Source organism: Bufo gargarizans, chromosome 5 (assembly GCF_014858855.1).
Source record: "Bufo gargarizans isolate SCDJY-AF-19 chromosome 5, ASM1485885v1, whole genome shotgun sequence".
NCBI lineage: Eukaryota > Metazoa > Chordata > Amphibia > Anura > Bufonidae > Bufo > Bufo gargarizans.
The window spans coordinates 89540393-89566485 of NC_058084.1; the positions used below are offsets into that span (position 1 = coordinate 89540393).

General features: G+C 42.4%; 1 protein-coding gene across 5 annotated transcripts in view; it reads right to left on the reverse strand.

Moving 5' to 3' along the window:
• The window catches only part of VPS13B (vacuolar protein sorting 13 homolog B), a 988099-nt gene that overhangs the window by 232891 nt on the left and 729115 nt on the right, over positions 1-26093 (reverse strand). For all 5 annotated transcript variants that reach the window (XM_044295329.1, XM_044295331.1, XM_044295327.1 and 2 more), the window contains one exon: positions 4686-4823. In XM_044295329.1, the coding sequence (XP_044151264.1) occupies positions 4686-4823 (138 nt within the window). The remainder of the gene's footprint in view (positions 1-4685; positions 4824-26093) is intronic.

The window sequence follows — 26093 nt, forward strand, 5'->3', positions numbered from 1 at the left end:
TTCAGCAGTGCCCAGGGTGTCATGGTAACCTGTCACTGTGGGGGCTCCGATTGGAAAGCAGAGGAAGATGCCTTCCTCTTGCTAACCTCACAGATGCTTCAATACCTATTGCAAGCGGCATCTGAGGGGTTAAATGACTGGTTTGTGCATCATGGCTGATCCCAGTCATTGCAGCTGGCACCTGCAGCAGCCCACTTCATATAAGCCCTCAGCCACTGTGACATACAGGTACAGGATAGCGCCACTACCTATTCAAAAAGCTGATCGGTGGGAGTCGGGATCTCTGCAGATCTGATATTGGTGACCGATCCTAAGGATAGGGTATTAATATCTTAGTTTTGCACAGCCCCTTTAACGGGAACAAGTCATCAGAAAATGACCTATTGTTTAAATCACATTATAATCTTTAAACAATGTAATTTCCCGATGTCACATTCCCTTTAAATACGTCTAATACATGAACATATGTCTTAATATTAGGCTACTTTCACATCTGCGTTCAGGTGTCCGCTCGTGAGCTCCGTTTGAAGGGGCTCACAAGCGGCCCTGAACGCAGCCGTCTGGCCCTAATGCATTCTCAGTGGAGGCGGATCCGCTGAGAATGCATCCGCCTGCCAGCGCTCAGTGAGCGGACACCTGAACGCTGCAAGCAGCGTTCGGGTGTCCGCCTGGCCGTGCAGATCCGTCCAGACTTATAATGGAAGTCAATGGGGACGGATCCGCTTGAAGATGACACCATATGGCTCAATCTTCAAGCGGATCCGTCCCCCATTGACTTTCAATTTAAAGTCTGAACGGATCCGCTCAGGCTACTTTCACCACCGTCTGCATTAATATGAGCGGATCTGTTCAGAACGGATCCGCTCGAACGCTAGTGTGAAAGTAGCCTTAACATTAAGCATCATCATAAAAAACTGCAAAGCTTTTAATATATTTAACGCTATGTTCACATCACATTTCTATTAATCATTTAACAGATATACTAAAAACATATATAAATGGATGGTATTGGAAAAGGATCCATTTTGGTTAGACTTCATACAACCATATCCTTTCACTGTCTTTTTTTTCCAAAAGCGTAATACAGTCTGCTTTGTGTTTGCTAAAAACACACAAAAAATGATGGGTACATTTCCTTTTTTAACACTGTAGTCTATGTAAAGCGGATGCCCGGCCGTTGGCATCTGTTTGTAAAGTATATAGGGGAGATTTGATCAAAACTGGTGTAAAGTAGAACTGGCTTATTTGCCCATAACAACCAATCAAATTCTACCTTTCATTTTCCAAAGGAGCTCTGAAAAATGAAAAATGGAATTTGATTGGTTGCTATGGGCAACTAAGTTGGTTTCCCTTTTCAGCAGTTTTGACAAATCTCCCCCTATGTGACCATAGCCTGGCTTCTGTGTTATGCCTGTTACGAATTTATATCAGTAACTAAAACTGAATTTAAAGTCAATCTATTTATTAAAGGGGGATTTATTTCTTGATTACACAACACTCAAATAAAAGTTACTAAAACAACTTTATTATATATTAAAATAATTTTTATTTAAATATTTGCCTTTTTTAACATTACATTCTATTGTTTGCTGCTGTTAATATAGCAACTTAACCTCTGTAGCATGTACTGTAGTATGTAGTCTCTGTGTATCATGGATGGGACTCAGGAATGAAGAGAAAACGAGCACCTGAAATAAAGGTCCTGTAGTCTGTGGGCGGCAGACAGCCCCTAGGTGGTAGTGCTGCTTCAGATTAGACCCAGGAGCGCGTACTCTCTGTAAAATCAGCCACTCCGCACCACCAGCATTTACAACCACATTCTTCTTTCAAGGAAATCATTTAAAAAAAACAGGATTTTTTTTTTTTGTTCTAACATTTTCGTCATTGATACTTGCAAAGGAAAATATATTAAAATAAATTGCTTTCCATCAGCCTGTAACAGTTTCTGTATTTCATACTGGCATTCTGCACGCAGTCATTTTCCCAAACAGTTTTCTTATGATGATTTATAACCACAGTAAATTAATTTATAAACTTTATGCAACAACGGCCTCTATATGGAGTACTTCTAGAGACTATCAATAGCACTGCCTCTATATAGAGTACTTCTAGAGACTATCAATAGCACTGCCTCTATATAGAGTACTTCTAGAGACTATCAATAGCATTGCCTCTATATAGAGTACTTCTAGAGACTATCAATAGCATTGCCTCTATATAGAGTACTTCTAGAGACTATCAATAGCACTGCCTCTATATAGGGTACTTCTAGAGACTATCAATAGCATTGCCTCTATATAGAGTACTTTTAGAGACTATCAATAGCATTGCCTCTATATAGAGTGCTCCTAGAGACTATCAATAGCATTGCCTCTATATAGAGTACTTCTAGAGACTATCAATAGCATTGCCTCTATATAGAGTACTTCTAGAGACTATCAATAGCAATGCCTCTATATAGAGTGCTCCTAGAGACTATCAATAGCATTGCCTCTATATAGAGTACTTCTAGAGACTATCAATAGCATTGCCTCTATATAGAGTACTTCTAGAGACTATCAATAGCATTGCCTCTATATAGAGTCCTCATAGAGACTATCAATAGCACTGCCTCTATATAGAGTACTTCTAGAGACTATCAATAGCATTGCCTCTATATAGGGTACTTCTAGAGACTATCAATAGCATTGCCTCTATATAGGGTACTTCTAGAGACTATCAATAGCATTGCCTCTATATAGAGTACTTCTAGAGACTATCAATAGCATTGCCTCTATATAGGGTACTTCTAGAGACTATCAATAGCATTGCCTCTATATAGGGTACGTCTAGAGACTATCAATAGCATTGCCTCTATAGAGTACTTCTAGAGACTATCAATAGCATTGCCTCTATATAGAGTACTTCTAGAGACTATCAATAGCATTGCCTCTATATAGGGTACTTCTAGAGACTATCAATAGCATTGCCTCTATATAGGGTACGTCTAGAGACTATCAATAGCATTGCCTCTATATAGAGTCCTCATAGAGACTATCAATAGCACTGCCTCTATATAGAGTCCTCATAGAGACTATCAATAGCACTGCCTCTATATAGAGTACTTCTAGAGACTATCAATAGCATTGCCTCTATATAGGGTACTTCTAGAGACTATCAATAGCATTGCCTCTATATAGGGTACGTCTAGAGACTATCAATAGCATTGCCTCTATATAGAGTACTTCTAGAGACTATCAATAGCATTGCCTCTATATAGAGTACTTCTAGAGACTATCAATAGCATTGCCTCTATATAGAGTACTTCTAGAGACTATCAATAGCATTGCCTCTATATAGGGTACTTCTAGAGACTATCAATAGCATTGCCTCTATATAGGGTACGTCTAGAGACTATCAATAGCATTGCCTCTATATAGAGTCCTCATAGAGACTATCAATAGCACTACCTCTATATAGAGTCCTCATAGAGACTATCAATAGCACTGCCTCTATATAGAGTACGTCTAGAGACTATCAATAGCATTGCCTCTATATAGAGTACTTCTAGAGACTATCAATAGCATTGCCTCTATATAGGGTACTTCTAGAGACTATCAATAGCATTGCCTCTATATAGGGTACGTCTAGAGACTATCAATAGCATTGCCTCTATATAGAGTACTTCTAGAGACTATCAATAGCATTGCCTCTATATAGAGTACTTCTAGAGACTATCAATAGCATTGCCTCTATATAGAGTACTTCTAGAGACTATCAATAGCATTGCCTCTATATAGGGTACTTCTAGAGACTATCAATAGCAATGCCTCTATATAGAGTACTTCTAGAGACTATCAATAGCATTGCCTCTATATAGAGTCCTCATAGAGACTATCAATAGCACTGCCTCTATATAGGGTACTTCTAGAGACTATCAATAGCACTGCCTCTATATAGAGTCCTCATAGAGACTATCAATAGCACTGCCTCTATATAGAGTACTTCTAGAGACTATCAATAGCATTGCCTCTATATAGGGTACTTCTAGAGACTATCAATAGCAATGCCTCTATATAGAGTGCTCCTAGAGACTATCAATAGCACTGCCTCTATATAGAGTCCTCATAGAGACTATCAATAGCACTGCCTCTATATAGGGTACTTCTAGAGACTATCAATAGCACTGCCTCTATATAGAGTGCTCCTAGGCTAATTATTTACCATGACACTCCAATTACAACCTGTTCCTCAATATCTTACTAAGGCCTTGTGCATATTACCGGATTCGTATTTTAATCCCCAAACCACGCATCCCTTCCGTGTGTTTTCAGCATTTTCCTCCCAACAACAGAAATGGCTATCCTCAGAGCAGCTAATGGCAGGCGGGGACAAGCTTTCCTAGCATCGCGGGTGACGCTAGGGAGGCTCATCCCAGTCCCCACCTGCCATTGGCTGCTACCACCCCCCACCCCCACAACACCGGATGTTTTAATCCGCACACAGGGCGAAGCAGCAGTGACAGTGCGGGGACCAGGAGCGGCGCAGGGAGCCAGGTAAGTATATTCAATGTGAGGGGCCCGGCATATGCGGGGGGGGGGGGGGGGGGGGGAGATAACCCCTTTAACAAACAAATTATAAACACATACAAAAAGACTATATTATTATAATAATAATAATAATAATAATAATGACAGCTCTCTTACCTGGCCCATTAAGGAAATCCTTTATTTGTAATGTGACAAATGGCGGAGGAATCCCTGTTCTAACATTCAGCTCTCCAGCCGCTGTCTGTAGCCAAATCTTGGAGTAATCCAAACTTTCTGGCAAAGTTTTTCCAGCATCTACAAGACAACAGAATGTCCTTTGGTATAGCATAACACAGTGACATGTACTAATAAGACAAAACTAGCCCTTTTTCCATTTAATTGATATCTACCTTATAAAGGGGTTGTTCAAGTTTAAAATGTATTCCCTATCCACAGGATAGAGGACAACTAATTGAGCAGTGGGGGTCCTAATGCTTGAACTCCCACCAATTCAAAGACTGGGGGTCCTGTTCCCTCAATCTGAAGGATTGGCAGGGCAAACATGTGTCCCTGCTGCTCTATACATTCTTTATGAGACCACTGGAAATAGCGGAGCACTGTACTTGGCCATCTCTGATGGTCTCACAAAGAATGAACAGAAGTGGCAGGTAGCGTGCTTGACCTGTCGCTCCTTTAGATCGGGGGAACAGGGCCCCCGTTTTTAGAATTGGCGGAAGTTCCAGCATTAGGACCCCCACTGATCAATTAGTTGTCCTCTATCCTGTGGATACCTTCAAAGCTTGTCACATCCCCTTTAAGCAAATAATAGAAAGGACAGAAACATAAGAATAGAAAAGACATTGATTCCTCAACTATTGTAACTCACAAACTGGAAATAACAGGTCATTGGATAACAACATACTGATATTGTGATGGCTTATGAAACGCTGGGCAGATAGAAGCCTTTATAGGTTCCTTGGTTGAACTTGATAGACATATGTCTTTATTCAACTGTACTAGTGATGTAACTGTAGATTTATTTGTACATTAACTAATTAACTGTCTAGTTAAAGCACTAATTGGAAATAGACATCCCCCTGGTAACGAGGGGTCCCTGAGTCTAGTCTCTGAATGGAGGAGTAGTGCACAAGTCAGTCCACCTCTATACAGTGGTCCCTCAAGTCACAATATTAATTGGTTCCTATTGCACTATAACTCTGTGGAAGACTAGTTCCAAAGCCCCAAAATCTCATCCCATAATAAGAAAAATAAGGATTTAAGAAAAAATAAAAATAAGCAGATAACTAAGACAGATAAAACAAGTCCGTACATCTAACAATCAGGTGTAGACAGTAGAAGCTGTAAATCACTTTTCTATGATGATGACCTGGTCCTGTATAGCACACAATGTACCAAAAAAGTAAAATGGAGCCACCCTCAGCAGACATTAAAAGTAGCAGTTCATCCGTGCACAGACAGAGGGTAGTAGAGGACGTGTAGAACCGCACTGTACTGTAAAGAAGAGCTACTAGACAACCAGTACAGGGGTTTTACTGGTGAAATGACCATGACGATTAGTTGTATCTGAGTCAAGGCATTGTATGTTTAGTCTAATTTCAACTTACGATGTCCCAGGAAAGACCATTGTATTTTGAAAATATTGTATCCTGAGGTCATTGTATCTTGAGGAATCGCTGTATTGACTTTTATGGGGTGAACTGAGTGATGTCTACATTAGGCCCTTAGTAATGAAAGGAGTGGTATATCGTAGAAGTGGTAGATGCCCGTGATGAGAACATAGTCCTACCACTTTACACATCACTAGTCAGACCACACATGGAGTACTGTGTACGGTTCTGGGCTCCTGTGAACAAGGCAGACATAGCAGAACTGGAGAGGGTCCAGAGGAGGACAACTAAAGTAATAACTGGAATGGGTGGACCACAGTACCCAGAAAGATTTTCTTGTATTTATGTATTAATAAAATTCATGATTTTTTATTTTTTTGGGATCAATACTGTAATAATATTGCAGGCTATAGCTACTAGAGAGGGGTCGTTGATCCAGGGAGTTATTCTGATTGCCTGATTAGAGTTGGGAAGGAATTTTTTCTCATAAGATGAGAAAAACTGGCTTCTACTTGATGGGATTTTTTGCCTTTCTCCAGTTTAACTGGAAGGATACAAGGCTGAACTGGATGGACAGGTGTCTCTTTTCAGCCTTACAAACTATGTTACTCTATGTAAGCCTACCTGCTCACAAACGTATTTTGTTTCCGTGTCCGTTCCGTTTTTTTTGCGGATAGGATGTGCACCCATTAATTTTAGTTGTCCATTCTGTAGCAAAAAATCGAACATGTCCTATTCTTGTCTGTCTATGTGTGTATACAGGGATAGCCATCAGTCACTAATAGCTATACACAGGGGTGTATAGAAAGAGCAGAGATATTAATGTATAAATTACATGTTTTATGGAATCATTCCCAACAAAACTATATATATATATATATATATATATATATATATATACACACACACACACAGTTGTGTTCAAAATAATAGCAGTCAGACATCACTAACCTGATCAATCACTGTTTTTGGTAGAAATGATATTTCTACAGGGCAAATAATTTACTAGCAGGTGTAGTAGAGTAATAGAAATCCAACAGACCCAACAGTGATGACATGCATGCTGACGATTCTGTGTAATTGAATCACTAATTGAAAGGGGCATGTTCAAAATAATAGGAATAATGTGGAGTTTAATGAGTGAGGTCATTCATTCTTTGAAAAACAGGTGGCAATTATTGCCCTTATTTAAGGAAGGAAGGAAGCAAATGTTGTACATGCTGGTTACAGTGCATTTCTCTCTAAAATTCTGAGGAAAATGGGTCGTTTCAGACATTGTTCAGAAGAACAGCGTACCTTGATTAAAAAGTTGATTGGAAAGGGGAAAACATATGAAGAAGTGCAGAAAATGATAGGCTGCTCAGCTAAAATGATTGCAAATGCTTTAAAATGGCAACCAAAACCTGAAAGATGTGGAAGAAAGAGAAACACTACCATTTGAATAGATAGAAGAATAGCCAAAATGGCGAGGACTCAGACAACAATTAGCTCCAGGAAGATCAAAGAAGGTCTAAAGTTAGCTGTGAGTACTGTTACAATTAGAAGAGGCCTATGTGAAGCCAAGCTATCTGCAAGAAGCCCCCGCAAAGTCCCACTGATGGAAAATAGACATGTGCTGAAGAGGTTACAATTTTCCAAAGAGCACATTGACTGGCCTAAAGAGACATTTTGTGGACTGATGAAAGTAAGATTGTTCTTTTTGGGTCTAGTGGCCGGAGACAGTTTGTCAGACGCCCCCAAACACTGAATTCAAACCACAGTACACTGTGAAGACAGTGAAGCATGGTGGCGCAAGCATCATGATATAGGGATGTTTCTCATACTACTGGTGTTGGACCTATTTATCGCATACCAGGGATCATGGATCAGTTTGAATACATCAGAATACTTGAAGAGGTCATGCTGCCTTATGCTGAAGAGCAAATGCCCTTGAAATCGGTGTTCCAACAAGACAACGACCCCAAACACACCAGTAAATATGCAACATCTTGGTTCCAGACCAACAAGATTGACGTTATGGAGTGGCCAGCCCAATCCCCCGATCTTAATCCAATAGAAAACTTGTGGGGTGACATCAAACATGCAGTTTCTGAGGCAAAACCAAGAAATAGAGAAGAACTGTGGAATGTAGTCCAATCATCCTGGGCTGGAATACCTGTTCACAGGGGCCAGAAGTCGGTCGATTCCATGCAGAACAGATGTCCAGCAGTTCTCAGAAACAGTGGTTATACAACTAAATATTAGTTAAGTGATTCAAAGGAAAGCAAAATCTTCAAACATTTTTCAGTTTATATAGTGAATGCTTGAGTTTGTAAAGAAGAATACAAACAATGCTATTTTTTTTGAACAGTCAAATATTCACTTTTCATTTTTTTTTAGAGGAACAACACAAATTTGATATATTTTTCTTCGTGTTTTGATTTTGAATAGAATGTGTAGTGTTCCCAATGCATTTGTGTGTATGGAAATAAAAGCTATTAGAAGGTTTGAGCTTTATTCACTTTTTTAAACACACTGCTAATATTTTGAACACAACTGTATATATATATATATATATATATATATATATATACACACACACATATATACAGTGGTGGCCAAAAGTTTTGAGAATTACATAAATATTGGAAATTGGAAAAGTTGCTGCTTAAGTTTTTATAATATCAATTTGCATATACTCCAGAATGTTATGAAGAGTGATCAGATGAATTGCATAGTCCTTCTTTGCCATGAAAATTAACTTAATCCCAAAAAAAACCTTTCCACTGCATTTCATTGCTGTCATTAAAGGACCTGCTGAGATCATTTCAGTAATCGTCTTGTTAACTCAGGTGAGAATGTTGACGAGCACAAGGCTGGAGATCATTATGTCAGGCTGATTGGGTTAAAATGGCAGACTTGACCTGTTAAAAGGAGGATGATGCTTGAAATCATTGTTCTTCCATTGTTAACCATGGTGACCTGCAAAGAAACGCGTGCAGCCATCATTGCGTTGCATTAAAATAGCTTCACAGGCAAGGATATTGTGGCTACTAAGATTGCACCTCAATCAACAATTTATAGGATCATCAAGAACTTCAAGGAAAGAGGTTAAATTCTTGTTAAGAAGGCTTCAGGGCGTCCAAGAAAGTCCAGCAAGCGCCAGGATCGTCTCCTAAAGAGGATTCAGCTGCGGGATCGGACTGCCACTAGTGCAGAGCTTGCTCAGGAATGGCAGCAGGCAGGTGTGAGCGCATCTGCACGCACAGTGAGGCAAAGACTTTTGGAAGATGGCCTGGTGTCAAGAAGGGCAGCAAAGAAGCCACTTATCTAAAAAAAAAACATCAGGGACAGATTGATCTTCCGCAGAAAATATGGTGAATGGACTGCTGAGGACTGGCGCAAAGTCATATTCTCCGATGAAGCCTCTTTCCGATTGTTTGGGGCATCAGGAAAAAGGCTTGTCCTGGGAAGAAAAGGTGAGCGCTACAATCAGTCCTGTGTCATGCCAACAGTAAAGCATCCTGAGACCATTTATGTGTGCGGTTGCTTCTCATCCAAGGGAGTGGGCTCACTCACAATTTTGCCCAAAAACACAGCCATGAATAAAAAATGGTACCAAAACACCCTCCAACAGCAACTTCTTCCAACAATCCAACAACAGTTTGGTGAAGAACAATGCATTTTCCAGCACGATGGAGCACCGTGTCATAAGGCAAAAGTGATAACTAAGTAGCTCGGGGACCAAAACGTTGACATTTTGGGTCCATGGTCCTGGAAACTCCCCAGATCTTAATCCCATTGAGAACTTGTGGTCAATCCTCAAGAGGCGGGTGGACAAACAAAAACCCACTAATTCTGACAAACTCCAAGAAGTAATTATGAAAGAATGGGTTGCTATCAGTCAGGAATTGGCCTAGAAGTTGATTTAGAGCATGCCCAGTCGAATTGCAGAGGTCCTGAAAAAGAAGGGCCAACACTGCAAATACTGACTCTTTGCATAAATGTCATGTAATTGTCGATAAAAGCGTTTGAAACGTATGAAGTGCGTGTAACTATATTTCACTACATCACAGAAACAACTGAAACAAAGATCTAAAAGCAGTTTAGCAGCAAACTTTGTGAAAACTAATATTTGTGTCATTCTCAAAACTTTTGGCCATGACTGTATATATATATATATATATATATATATATATCTGCTACGCTCCTCCTACTCCATAACATGCTGACTGCAGAATGCACTGCATTTTGCTGTGACAGGTCCTTAGCAATGAGTGAATGTCTGGGTAAAGCTTGGACATCAATGCATGGACGCAGGAGAAGACTTAATGTTCGCTCCTTATAGGCATGCATTAATACAGCTGTTGAAAGCAGATAACGCCTTCAGACGACCCAGACCCAAAATGCAATATCTGAACCCATTTAACTCCCTTTCATTTCTTTATTTCTATTTCTGTAAGTAAACGAGTTAAAGAACAAATGTGCAATAAAACAAAAATCAATAAGACATCGAAATATCATATGACCTATTACATTCTGCATAAATCTCAACAGATTCTTGCGGTTCTCCCAGTCTTTAACCGTCACTTAGTAAGATTTAACCCACTACGCCATCCTATGCCAACAGCCCACTTAGTCCTAGACTTCAAAGGCGTGCGGCCATTTGCAAACATGAGTGTAACGATGCTGGCTGGTATCCAGAAGCTACAAGCACCTTGCGTTATAAATTTTTTTGGAATGGATCTGACCTTATCGAAGGTCTTGAACTCAATAGCAGAAAACAAGAAATCAGGCCCACGAAAAAAATATTGAGAACTCTATCTGCATTTGCAAGTGGATTCCGTTTATTTGTATAGATCTATTATTGCTTTCAGCGTATTGAAAAACACTTTACCTCAAGGAAAAAAAACGTTCCCTTTTGGAGACAATTAATTATGTCCTTAAATCCCTTAATATTCAGGGAAAGGTCCAGTTTTAGACCCTGAGAATTCCGCATTGAGTTACTATTCTGATTTTGATAAGTATAATTGTAAACATTGTTTTAAATATTTAGATTGTGCTAAATCTGGCAACTAGCGTTCCGTGTGTCACAAATGGTTTAGACTTGAGAAGAAATTCCATGAGCATATAAATAACCTTATTTTCATGTATTTGCAGCAGCCGTTCCCATGTATTCCACTCACCATCTGATTTAACTTAAAACGTATCAAATCGCCACATAAAAAAATTCATCTCATAAAATAATGTCAGCTAGGATATGACATCGACTGGTCCCAAATCTGGGAATCGGTGAGATCCTTCACTTAAATTAGCGCTGTGTACTCTTCATGCTCCGGACCGATGAGGTCAAAGAGGTCTTCCTCCACAATCATAAATGGTTGCATAGTCTACCTCTTTAAATGTACATGATTCCCAAAAGTCAATGGAAGAGGCCATTTTGAAATACAACCTCAACTTTCAAGGTCGCATGATAGCTAGAGTTTATTATACGTTCAGAAAAGAGGACATGGAGACAGGACAGAACTAGAAGTCATCAAGTGGCTATTGACTACAGCAAATCAGATTGGTGCTGTATAGTGTTAAGCGAACTTGTGTTTCAAGTTCAGCGTACAATGTTTGGGTCATCTAAGAATTCCGTTATGGATTCCGCTACCATGGACCGTAACTTATGGTCAGTGTTAATGGAATCCATAATGGAAATCCTAGATAGCCCAAACCCGAACCTTGTACACCGAACTTGAAAACACAAGTTCACTCAACACTAGTGCTGTATACAGGAAAACTGAGCCTTGAAAGTGAAGGGACTGAAGTAGGGGCATATTATGGTGAGTCGTCAAGTTAGCTAACTTTTTCCACTGATTATGCGGAGTAAACCTCACCGGGCTCTGTCTGTTCCTGGAGCCTTTCAGTCAGTAGCAGGAGTGTGAAAAGTTCAAGAGGCTGTTCCACAACAGGATAGGTGATAAGTATTTGATCGGCGAGGGTCCAACTGCTAGGGCCCCTGTGGATCAAAAGAATCCAGACGATTCATTTCATTCCTTATGAAAGGTAGGTGGCAGTCATGAGTGTACAATGTCACTACATTCAACTCTATTGACTAAGTATCAGCATTGAATTTGTTAAAGGGATTCTGTCACCTCCCCTCAGCCAAAAAACGATTTAAAAGCAGCCATGCAGCACAGCTTACCTGGATTAAGCTGTGCTGTTTAATCTTGAAATCCGTCCAGCAGTTACTTTAAAAAACGACTTTGATCAATAAGGAAATGCGTCCTGAAGGTGCCCAGAGGGGCGTTTTTTTCTTCCTAGTGAGCCCAGTACCGCCCCTCTTTCAGTGCCCAGCCCGCCTTCCTTGTATTTTCTAACTGCCGCCCCCAGCCTGCCACAGCCTCTCCTCCCTCTCCTCCCCCTCCCTCACGCCGAACGAAGTCTCGCACAGGCGCAGTACCCACTGAGGGCTGCGCCTGTGCGATCATCAGGAGACTGAGGGCGGCAGCTTCATCTTCGTCACTGGGCATGCGCCGAGCCCAGTGACGTCCGATGCTCGCTCTTCCCTCAGTCAGCAGGGAAGAGCGAGCATCGGACGTCACTGGGCTCGGCGCATGCCCAGTGACGAAGATGAAGCTGCCGCCCTCAGTCTCCTGATGATCGCACAGGCGCAGCCCTCAGTGGGTACTGCGCCTGTGCGAGACTTCGTTCGGCGTGAGGGAGGGGGAGGAGAGGCAGGAGAGGCTGTGGCAGGCTGGGGGCGGCAGTTAGAAAATACAAGGAAGGCGGGCTGGGCACTGAAAGAGGGGCGGTACTGGGCTCACTAGGAAGAAAAAAAACGCCCCTCTGGGCACCTTCAGGACGCATTTCCTTATTGATCAAAGTCGTTTTTTAAAGTAACTGCTGGACGGATTTCAAGATTAAACAGCACAGCTTAATCCAGGTAAGCTGTGCTGCATGGCTGCTTTTAAATCGTTTTTTGGCTGAGGGGAGGTGACAGAATCCCTTTAAGTAAGAGTGCTCACATCAACAAATTAGGAAACCCATTCAACAAATACTAAACATGCATATAATACTGAAAACAATATCAAAGTCACACACACACATATATATATATATATATATATATATATATATATATGTATATATAATAGAGCAAAAGAGTGAATAAACCATCCACTTTTTCATTACCATCTGGAGTGCTGCCTTCTTTTGCTCTATTATTTATACCTGGGACCTTGGTCGCAGGTCCCTGAGGAGGATTTTTTTGCACCAGCACCTTTTTGTGTGCGGCTTCTCTCTTTTCTCTTTTTTATATATAGTCTATATTTTGTTTTTTACAGACTTTAAGGAGCACTTATTATACTGTACTGAGTCTTATTAAACTAGTGATTTGAAGAATAGTGAATTTCAAATGTCTCAGTTTTATCTTTCAGACACAATCCAAACTGCATGTTCCACACACAGTACATAAGTAACATTTATAATTACAGAACGGAAATGTAGTTACCTATTGTGATGAATACCACACCTGGTGCCTGCTCGACGTCAACTACGTCGAGCTCACGAGACCTGGTATGGTCACGGGGCCACCAAAAACGTGAAGTTACGCCCTCCAGAGGAGCACGTAAGGTCAGGCTGGTATAAGTTTACACACACACCTCCTGTCCACGCGGGCACAGAGAGGCAACAAGCTGAGAGAGCCTTTTTTTACTGCCGCAGTGAAAACAGCACACCGTCAGCTCGGGTAACTGCCACCATTTCTCGCTTGATATAAGCCCGATCCGCTAACGGGTTTATATAGGGTCAGAAACCAACCCGCGGTAGAATATAACTAGGCCAAAACACGGATGTGGGGATTTGTGATCGAGATACAAGATAGCATAAGATTAAATTATAGATTTAATCGCCGTAAGAGCACACTAGATATAACACAATATACACAGACAATATATACAGTGGTCTGAGGTTACAGATACAGTTTATATGGTTACAACAGGGTTAAGCAGTGTAAATAGTCAGTTACCGAGTATGATGAAAGTTCCTTTGAGATGTTCTTTGCTGGAGTCCACATGAAGGGCCGTGAGCTCAGCTATTTCCTGGGTCCCTCTAAACACATGTGTAGGATGTGACCCCTCTTCAGAGAAAAAGACCCGCCTACTTGCTGGCACCAGACTTTTAACCTGTAGCTGACCCCTCCCCTCCCCACTCCCCCTCTTCTGGGCTGGCAGCAAATGACCCACAAAACCCTTTAGTGTTTATAGCTCCAGACCAGAGGGTCACAGGGAGATGGTTCTGGGACTAAGGGACCTGCCTGGGTTCCGGCTACAAGTAGAGCCCAAACCTGGAACCGTTATGTGGTTTCTATGGGGAGATATGGTTATCTCCCTACCCCGACCTTGTCCCAGTAAACAAAGACCATGGGAACGTACCTCGTGGCCACCGTGACACAAATATGTATCTGGTTTGCGCCTGTGATGGCCAGACGATTCATTTCATTCCTTATGAAAGGTAGGTGCCAACATGTCTGGGAGGTCTCATTGATCCTGGGCAAGGGCGGATACCCCATGCTGAGGGTTTTCCTGCAGGATTCAGTTGGCTCCAAACTGGTGCACGGAGGTGTGACCTTCTCCTTGAAGCCTGGACCCCCTGGGGGCCTCTGCTCTTGCCAACTGACACTCAGATGGCTGGGGGGGGGGGGGGGGGGGAGAACCCATTTTGTATGTACACTGAACATGCCAAGAGGTGCATCAAATTACAATCAGGGCTGGGGCTTTGAAGCAGGGCCCTCCTGTGGAGTTCCCTACCTCTGCTATCTGTCAGCAAATGGGGGGTGTGAGGGCATGTCCTGACAGTAAATATTAATCCATATTCCTCACACCTATAAAAACGAATGCATACAAAACACTATAGCTATAGAGGGCTTGGTTCAGAAGAACTGCAGGGGCTCACGGTATGGTCCAGTTCACCTTCGCATAGGTTCCATCAGCAAGGATAGTACAGTCTACAGAGATCTTCTTGCCGTCAAATGTACCAGAACCCCAATAAACTGCAGTAGGAGGTCGATCAGGAGCAGACAGTATTCGTCTTGCAGCTCATCCGACATAGATGTCACGACGCAGTGACCTACAGGTTCCTGAATCCAGCATAACAGACATTGCATTTGCTTTTACAATTATATTTGTAAATGTTTTACTTAATTCTAATCAAACATTGCCTTAAAATATCCAGGTTTAATTTCCACAAGATTTCTTTTTTTGTCAAATCTTTATTTAGAATTTTAGTGCTCATACATATCCAATGTTACGACATTTGCAGATAAATACAAACAACAATAAAATTAACAAGGAAAAATATACTCCATATCCTTAGTTGTCTCAACTCGGTCAAGTGTTATTTCTTACTAGTGCTGCTACAATAGCCCTATTATGAAAATGTATTACACATTCTATGGTTTGGCAGCGTGAATTTCTTTAGCAGCCTGTAATGTCACCGCTGTAAAAGGGGATGTCCATCCTATCATCTGATCTTCTGTATACATTTAAATGGTTTTAAATTCTGAATGAAAAACTATCGCATGTAAGTGTGATGCCGACAATAATGAGTCTATACTAAACACCCTCTCAAGTAATCAGCCTACATGTATTAAGCAATCGTTCTGGAATTGAACTCCCTATACCACTCAGACCATTTGTCCCAAATTAGTAAAAATCTGTCATGGGATAAAGTCTCCCAGCTAGTAAGTTCTTCCAGTTGGTAGATCTCCTGTACTTTAAAAACCCATTCCCTTAAACTGGGAATCTGCTTTGATAGCCAGTATTTCGGAATAAGGAGCTTCGCCGCAGCTATCAGTTGCGCCGGCAACGAATTTTTGGTCAGCTTGTAGTGACTATTTGGTAAATTGAGAAGCACTACTTGCGGAGTAAGGGGCGATTTTATCTTACAGATCTTTTGGATTTCCTTCGATATCACATCCCAATATCTAGTGACTTGCGGGCATGACCACCATATATGCTGCATGTTGCCTTCAGCCCCTCCACATCTCCAACATTCGGCAGATACTTCCGGTGTGATAGAATGCAATTTATCTGGCGTTTTGTACCATCTTGTGACTATCTTAAACGCATTCTCCTGTATCTTAATGCACCTGGAATAACCATGTGAGTGTGCGAGTAATCTTCCAACTGTGCTATCATCCAGTGATTGCCCAATCTCTTCTTCCCACTTTGTAATATATGGTGGTCTGAAGTCCGCTCCTATCTCTAGTATTTTATTATATAGACGTGAGACAGCTCCCTTCGTAAATGTCGGTTGATTAAGTAACGTATCATACCAGGTGGGGACGTAATTGCTCGTGGTACACATCAAGTACTGAGAGCATACTTTGTTAAATTGTGAGTATTGGGTTGGAGCCCAAGGGATGCGTTTAAACCTGTCTTTTAGGCTATGCATAGGTGGGACCTCTCTGTTCTCTAATGTGTCTCCAACTGCCACATCTCCTATAGCTGCCCATATACCCATGTCGTCCTGAAAATCCGCTTGTAACAGATAGGGAAGATAGCTGATAGGCGTGAAGGGTGATATTCTCTTGGTGGGATGTAGATGTCTCGATACCTTAAACCAGTTATCAAATACTCCTCGTAGGGAGCCGGGTATATTATCTCTGCTAGAGGGGTTCCTACTCGTGTCCCATAACAGGGCTAAGTTCCTTCGTCCTAGTATCTTCCTAGCAATTTGGCAACCGAGTTTAGTAACTCGGGGATTTGCTAGTTCCGAGTGTAATCTCATTTGAATTGCTCCATAATATCCACTTATATCTGGTAATCCAAACCCTCCCTTATGTTTAGGTAGGATTAATCTCTTATATGCTAGTCTGGGTTTGGCCTGATTCCATACAAAGCTGGAAAAGGTCCTTCTCACCTGATTCAGGTAGTGCGGTGGCAAAGGTACAGGCACTGTCTGCATCAGATATAAGAATTTGGGAAGTATATATGTTTTCAACACATTTTTCCTCCCCAGCCATGTCAAAAATGGGATTTTCAGGTCATTTAATTGAGTTTTAATATCTGTTAATAGTTTGGGGTAGTTTTGTAAAAAATAGCTGGTCAGGATTTCTGGTTATGCAAACCCCTAAGTAATTTATGTTGTCCTCCTGCCATTGGAAAGGATAATTGTCCTTAAGGTGGGCTATGGTGGTTCGAGAAGTGTTCACGCCTAGCGCAACACACTTTGATAGATTAATTTTGAAATTGGATAGATCTCCAAATTCATCCAATTGCCTCAGTAATGCTGGGAACGCTTCTAATGGTTTGGGGAGCAGCAAAAGCATATCATCCGCGAACGCCGCTACCTTATGTGTCTGTGAACCTATTTTAAGACCTTGAATTCCATCATCTTGTCTGATGGCTTGAATAAAGGTCTCTAGACACAGAATAAATAGCGTTGGTGACAAAGGACAGCCTTGACGGGTTCCGTTTCTGATATTAAAGTGAGGTGTAAGATTACCATTTACCCGTATCCTTGCCGTGGGTGAGGAGTACAGAGACAGCACAGCGGTCACAAACTGAGCAGGAAAACCAAACCTATGCAAAGTAGCTTCCATAAACTGCCAGTCTACCCTATCAAAAGCCTTCTCGGCATCAGTACTCAGGAATGTGAGCCCTTCCCCTCGAGACATAGCATACTGTTGAGCCTGTATTACCCGAAATGTGCTGTCTCTGCACTCCCTGCCTCCCACAAACCCCGACTGCTCAGGCGATATTAGACTTTTGAGCAAGGGCGCGACCCTGTGAGCTAGGATCTTGGCCCATAGTTTGATATCTGCATTAAGCAGTGATATTGGCCTATAGCTAGCCGGAATGGCCTGGTCTTTACCCGGTTTGGGCAGCACTGTAATATGGGCTTCTAGTGACTGTTTGGGCAAAGGTACTCCTTGTAATAGGGCGTTAAAAAGAGATACCAAATGAGGGCCTAGCGTAGGGAAAAATTTTCTATAATAAGCAACCGTTAAACCATCTGGTCCCGGGCTTTTTCCCTTAGGAATGCTTTTTAGAACTTTCTCTATTTCGTCTACAGTTATGGGAGCTGTCAATGATTCGGTATCTCCTCCTGACATTACTGGTAGGTTTAGGTTTTTTAAGTAGACCTTAATCCTATCACTCCTGGCCTGGCTTTCCTCTTTGGGTTCATTTTTCCTTATGTTATATAGCTCATGGTAGTAAGTTGTAAACACCTCTGAAATATCCTCAGCTTTCGTAGTCAATGAACCATCCGTTTTTCTCATTTGTTTAATAAACGCCTGTTCTGTTCTCTTTTTAATCATTGCAGATAGGATTTTACTACCCCTGTTCCCGTGTATATAATGTTTTTGTTTAACTCTTAAATACGCTTTTGCGGATTTAACATTAAGAAGCGATTTCAAATCCTGCCTAAGAGTAACTAACGATTCAAAATCTTTTACTGCTAGAGACTTTTTGTGTGTCCTCTCCAGTTGAGAGATTCTCAACAGTAAATCCGTCAACTTTTTTGTGCGTTCCTTCTTGAGATGTGATCCTAGAGCTATGAATTCTCCTCGTATAACCGCCTTATGCGCTTCCCACACTATAGTAGGCGATGTATCCGGGGACTTATTTATATCAAAATATTCTTTTAGTTTCTTAGAGATACCTTCAACATGTTTTTGTGTATCCAGTAATGTGTGATTTAGTCTCCACGACCACTCCTTCCCTGATATCCCTGGGACCATAATGGTGCAATGCACCATGGCGTGGTCTGACGTTGTTATGCTATCTATTTCAGCTGATTTGACTAACGTTAAGTATTGATCTGGAATTAGAAGGTAGTCTAGCCTCTGATAGGACTTGTGTGGGTTTGAATAAAAGGTATAGTCTTTTCTATCACCATGGATTGATCTCCATACATCAACTACATGAAGGTCTCTCAGACGCGTTTGCAATGATTTAAGCGCTTTGAAGGAGATAACCGATCTCTGGGATGAGGAATCCAATAAAGGATTTAAAGCTAGATTAAGGTCGCCTCCTATGATCAACCAGCCCGTAGAGAATGCGGATATCTTGTCCAGAGTCTCCATTAACCACTTCACTGGTTTAATATTTGGGGCATATAAATTACATAGAGTGAATTTTGTGTGACCTATTTCACAGTTTACCAATAAATACCTGCCTTCTGGGTCTATTAGTTGGGAATGAATAGTGAAAGGTATCCCCTTTTTCAGCCCTATACTAACCCCTTTAGAAGCCGACCTATCCGAACAGGCATGAAACCAGTTATGAAATGAGTTTCCTGCAGCATTATTATATCTATCGCTGCTTTCTTAATTGTGCTAAATATACGGCTCCTTTTAACAGGGCCTATGCAACCATGAACATTAAAGGTTGCTATTTTTAGTATCAGTGGCGCCATCTATGTGCCATGCTAAGAGCAACACGTGTGCCGTATGACCAATGTGACCAGACATGGAGATTTAACATAAACAACAAATGGAGTGTATAACAACATTCAACCAAATAGGAACCACCTGACATAGTGGACGACTGCATTGTCAGTGTGCAGTTCCCTTTGGCCGGGAAGAGGAGGGGGTGATCGGTTGTCAACAGTACACCCTGATCGGCCTAGAACTCTCTCAGCCAATAGCAGCCAAACACCCGATTATAGTCCATAAATCCAGTATCAGTTGGATTGAATTCAACTATATTAGAGTTCAATTGCTTAACTGCTTAGGAACCTATTGCTTAACCCTAAAGGCACATTAAACCTATTACAGGGTAAGTTTTGCCCCATGATAAAAGTGCTAAAAGCAATATGAAATAACATTAACACGTCAGACTGCTTGTAGGCATGAGGTAAATTAGCAGGAAAATCTACCAGGCTTAACCCTTTCACCCGTCTAACTGGTGATCAAATATCCATTTCTCTGTATGCTGCTTTCTTGTTCCGTCCCATCCTCTGTTGCTTTGGTTTAGACCATGATGATACTTTTGGTAATGGCGGCAGTTCTTCCTCAGATGCTACCGGCAACCATGATGGAATTTCAACAGGAGTTATGTCCGTCAGTTCCCAAAACGGTGTCAAATCGTCTGGAGTGCGTATTGTGAAGCGACGATTCCCTGCTGTGACTAAGAGGCCAAAGGGAAACAGCCATCTATAAGGGATCTTTGCTGAGCGCAGTGTGTCAGTCAACGGTTTTAGTAGCTTTCTCTTTTGAAGTGTAGAGGCTGCTAAGTCCTGGTATATTTGCACGTTCTTGCCTTGTATTAAAATCTCCTTTTTCTCTCTTGCCTTTTGCAGAATAACTTCTGAGTCTCTATAACTCAGCAATCCACATATTATATCTCTGGGATTTTCAGATGTTCCTGGTTTAGGTCTAAGTGCCCTATGCACCCTCTCAATTGTAATGCCTTTGGCGCTATCAGGGCCCAGCAGTATATTGAAAAGTGAGTCCATCACTGTAAATAGATCTTCGCTGGTCTCAGATTCAGGAAACCCTCTTATTCTTATATTGCGCCTTCTATTTTGGTTTTCCTGATCCTCCATTTGAAGCAGTAAGCTATTCATGGCTCTGGTGTGTGAGCTTAGGGAGCTTTTAACCGCTGAATTGAAGGTGATTATGGCATCTTGTGTTTGCTCTAGCGCCTCCACTCTGTCCACAATATGGCGGACCTCTGCTTTTATGGTGGTTAAATCGGCTGCTATCGGAGCTAAAGCCCGTTGCAGGGCACATTCTAGAGAGTCCCTAGTTAGAGCTGTCGGGTCTTCCCCTATATGTTTTCTGCTCACCTCGGTCGTAGCTTCCCACACCGCTGCACCGCTAGCATCGTCTGCTCCTTCTTCCTCATCTCCTCGTTTCGGCGCCATCTTGCCAGGACGAGAGGTTGTCTGAGATGCCGGCTTCTGCAAGTATTTGTCCATGTCGGACTGCTGTGGAGGATCCTTTTTTAGGTCCGCAATGGTTCTGTTCGAATCCTTAGGTTGAATCTTCATGCCACAGGTCGGGTGGTGCTTAAACTAGTGCTGAGAGAGGTTCTAGTGGCAGGAGCTCTGATCTCAAGCTGCCGCCATCAAGCTCGGTCAGGCCACGCCCCCCTCCACAAGATTTCTTGACAGCAAAATGCTGCCTCCTGCTACGTCATTACAACTATTTGGAATAATATTCATACGCTGACATCATTTTCATGGCAAGCACTCATCACATATCTACCTTAATCTAAAGCTTTTAGCCTACCATTAAACTCTGTGGCAAATCAGTTTCGATCTTCAGTTGCTGTAAGTTACGTCCTGCATTGGAGCCTTGTAATGTAGGACGTATTAAGCCTCCTTGGTAAGAACAAGGGTTGTGAATAGTGTTACATGACCTGCTGATGTCAGGACACATCTCACCGCCCTAAGGCATGATGGGACAGCAGACACATCACAAAACAAGTAGTAGAGGTTTAAGCATGGGGGATAAGAGAAAACTGCAAAAGATGTAAATTTGAAAACAAATATCAAAGAGGAATGGGAGATAGAGCACTTGATGAAAATACACTTTACAGTGAAAAGTAGTTTATGGCACAACCCCTTGCAGTATATAGGTGACACTAGCAGATCCCACAAACCTGTAAAGTGTCATCCTGTGGTGATGTATTTATCAAACATCTTTAAAGGCTATGTACACCTTTGGGTGCAATATTTTTTTTTATTATTATTGCATTATGCTCATTTTGGAGTAAAAAATATTTTTTTTAATTGGTCTTTATTAAAAACATAGCTCCCTTTCATGCCTGGCAGGTCCACCTCAGACAATATAAGGAGAGCTCAGGTTGTTGAGCAGGTGGGGGTGGCGGAGAAGGCGAGGTGGGCCTTGGCCTCCCTGGACACTGCCAAAGCTTTCGACTCTCTGGAATGGCCCTTTCTGTTAGCTGCCCTCAGGAGCTTTGGCTTTGGCCCTAATTTTACTAAATGGGTTGAGATACTATATAGGAATCCTACAGCTTGTATTCAGCTTAATGGCTCCCACTCAAACAAATTTCCATTGTGTAGGGGTACTAGGCAGGGTTGTCCCCTGTCGCCTCTACTGTTTGCCATTGCGATAGAACATCTCGCCATTAGAATTAAACAAGATCAAATATATACAGGTGTGGGGGCGGGCGGCAGGGAGGACAGGATTGGGTTGTATGCGGATGACCTGATTTTGTTTGTGTCGAATCCGGAGGTTTCCCTTCCCAGAGCGATTGAGATCATAGAGCGTTTCGGGCGCTACTCCGGGTTGCATATCAACTGGGGCAAGTCGGCCATTATGCCCCTGTGGCTGCATGATTGGCCTGAGCGTCACTACAATCTGCCCGTAGTAGATAGTTTTAAATATTTGGGGATAATAATTACTAGGGAACCGCACCTTTCCTATACCCTGAACATTGAACCCTTGGAATCTCTGTTTAATGAGAAGTTTAAAGCTTGGGAGGCTCTCCCTTTGTCTATTATGGGAAGGCTGAATCTGGTAAAGATGGTGCTTTTGCCGAAGGGCCTATACCTACTGTCCCATGCTTGCACACCGGTCCCCAGAGGTTTTTTCAAACGTATTCATGCATTAGTCACATCATTTGTATGGGGCAAGTCCAGGAGGAAGCTTTCCATGGCGGTTTTGCAGAGATCTAAGCTGCAGGGGGGCGCCTCCCTCCCGGATTTTTTCCTGTATTTTGTAGCGAGCCAACTGAGGTTCCTCAGGAGCTGGGTCACTGATGTTATAATGCCTAATTCTGAGTTCTATCTGCATCAACAATTAATGGTGTCCACGCTGTGGCCTGTTTTGGAGGGATCTGTCCATTTGCGTAGGGGGCTCCTTTCCATACATAGGCTGGCCCATCAAATATGGCAGGCCTCTAAGCTGAATGTTTATACGGATCTTCCCAACGAGGTTCCCATCTGGAGACGGCATGGCGTCCTGACGCTGGGAGATATCTATGAGGGAAGTCAACTCTATTCATTTCAACAGATACAAGACAAATTTCTTGTGCCTCGCACTCTCTTTTTCAGATACCTCCAGCTGAGACACGCATTAAGGGCCCAATTTCCGGGGGGGTGTGGAGGCATGTCTAAATATCCCATTATTGGTGTTTTGAAATCCCAAGGTCCGAGGGGTATAGTGTCAGTATTATACACTCATCTACTTAATTGCCGAATGACGGCTGCTCCGTTGCCAGTTGAGGATAAGTGGAGGCAGCTAATTCCGTCTTTATCTTCTGAAGATTGGGAGGAGGCACTGGCGGCTCCGACCAAAGTGTCACCCTCCATAAATAACAAAATGATTCAACTTTTTATCCTGCATCGCAGCTACCTCACTCCCACTAGACTTCAAAAGATGGGAAGAATCGCTCATACTCTGTGTCACAGATGTGATATAGAGGGGGCAGACTTCTGGCACATGATGTGGGACTGTGAAGTCATCCGTCAGTTCTGGGTTGCAGTGCTGGAAGTCCTTGCTACCATGGTCCCAGTGGCGCTACCCCTATGCCCCAAGTTGTGTATCCTGGGGGTTGTGGATGAGGAGTCCTGGTCTCATTACCATAGAATCTTTATAGCAGAGACGTTATTTCTTGCCAGAAAGGCGATTGCCTTGAGGTGGATGGGTGATCTCCCCCCCCTCCAAGGGACAATGCATCTCCCTGGTGAATCACGCAGTCTCAATGGAGAAGGTTGTCTTTAAGCACAGAGGGTGCCCTCAGAAGTTCGATAGAGTGTGGGGCGACTGGTGTGCCTCTCCGATCACTCTGCACTCCTCGCACAGGTTTATGACTGGCGATGGTCCTTAGTGACCCTCATCCCCAGCCCCAATGGGCTTACATTGCCGTATGCGGTCCTTAATATATTCATGCTCTATTGTGTGTACTGTGCTGTATCCTGGGTTGATTGTGCCTCATTCCATTCACCTTCCCCTGTCTGGGGCTCTTGATATATTTGCATTACTGTTGTTTATAAGATCTTTGACTTGCTCTACATTCTCTTGACCCCTGCGTGGGTTGATGTAATGTCATGTGTGCATCATGCTTGTGATTGACATCGCTTAATAAAACGAGTTTAAAAAAAACAAAAAACATAGCTCCCTTTTTTCTGTACAGAGCTGAGATGCTCTAGCAGTAGATCTTTTCCGTCAGACTAGGAGCTGTCGGACTCCTTATCTCTGCTCTCTGACCTCCCTAAACACTTATTATAGCTCAGTTCTTATCTCACTGATAAGAATGTGGCTTAAATAAGTGTTTATGACCTCTCAGTAGTTTAGAGAGAAGGTTTATTAGATGACTGGCACAAAGTGAAAGTACTAGTCACACAGCTAAGCAAACAGTTAACCCTTTGTGACAGAACAGCTCAAAAATTTTAATAAAGGTCAATTGAAAAAATGATTTTTAGGCAAAAACAAGTAACATGCAATCATAAACAAAAATTGCCTCTGAAGGTGTACATAGCCTTAAACCAGTACATTACTGCTACAGTGCGAATTTCATTTTTTTGAGATCTTGAAGTTTAGAAAGGGCCAAGGGCAGGGTCAGTAGGATTCTTAATATCAACCCCATCATTTCTATGTCTGCCTGCTTTACTTCTATAATGCACATAATATGATACTATGGAACGTGGCTGTCAGCTTTGTTCTGACGTGTTTGCACGACTCAGGGCAGGGTCTGCAGTGGTCAGCTCTGATGGGGATTGCTAGAACATGGCTAATTTGCAGTGACGTTCAGCATGGACACCTTTATTTCCTTCTACACCAGTGATGTGTTTATTGCTTCATGCCATTTTTCTCTCACCTGTCAGTGATGGAGTGTGACATCCAGTCTTTATACATGAGCTGCCAATCAAACACTTATGGAATTAAAACAAACAGAGAGAGGAGCGAAGTTGGGTTCAGGTGTGTAACATAAGCAGGAAACCATGCTGTATTACCATCAAGGGGTTTTCTGGGACATAGATATTGATGACCTTTTCTCAGGATAGGTCATTAATATCAGATTGGTGGTCCGACATCTGACATGCTCAACAATCAACTGGAAACTATACAGGAAACTATACATTGGATGACGCCGGAAGCAGAAGGCCGGAATATTGCAGCTCAGCAACTATTTACTTAAAGGGGTTGTCCGGGTTCAGAGTTCAACCCGGACATCCCTCCATTTTCACCCCGGCAGCCCCCCTGACATGAGCATCGGAGGAGTTCATGCTCCGATGCTCTCCTTTGCCCCTCAGAGCCGGTGACGTCACTGAACACACTGTTACCGCCCGGCAGTGTGTTATTGAAAACAAAAGAGCCCGTGCCCCACGCGATTTAGCGCAGGGCACGGGAGCGCATCGGAGCATGAAAATAAGGGTATGTCTGGGTTCAGCTCTGAACCCGGACAACCCCTTTAAAAGGGTTTTCCGAGATTTTAATATTGATGACCTATCCTCTGGATAGGTCTCAGTATCCAGATCCGACACCTGGCACCCTCGCCAATCAGCTGTTTGAGAAGGAACCAGCCCTTCAGTGAGCACCGCAACCTTCTCTGAACTTACCAAGCACAGTGCCATACATTGTATAGTACTGTACTATACAATCTGTGACTTTTCCCCGCTCCTGCCAGGTCTAAAAAACGTGATGTGGCGTGCGTGGGGGAAGCTGGCGGGCCGTCTCATTTATCATTTTCTGCACCTGTTTTAGGTGTAGAAAATAATCTAAATCTAGGCCAGCAAGGGAGCCGGCGCCTCTACATAAATTAGGTGCATCGGATATTAAGACCGGCATCAATAAATGACCCCAATATTGTATAAGTTATTTAGAGGGGTCTGTATTAAGGCAGGCATGTTGTTAAAGAGGACCTTTCACCGGTTTTTACTTTATAAAAGCAATACCTCACACTGTAGCACATGTTCCCTAGAGGTCATATCGCTAATGTTTTTTATGATATGCTCCTCCGTTGCGCTGCTGGGCCCCTCGTTCTGTTTAGGCACCCTGTATGCTAATTAA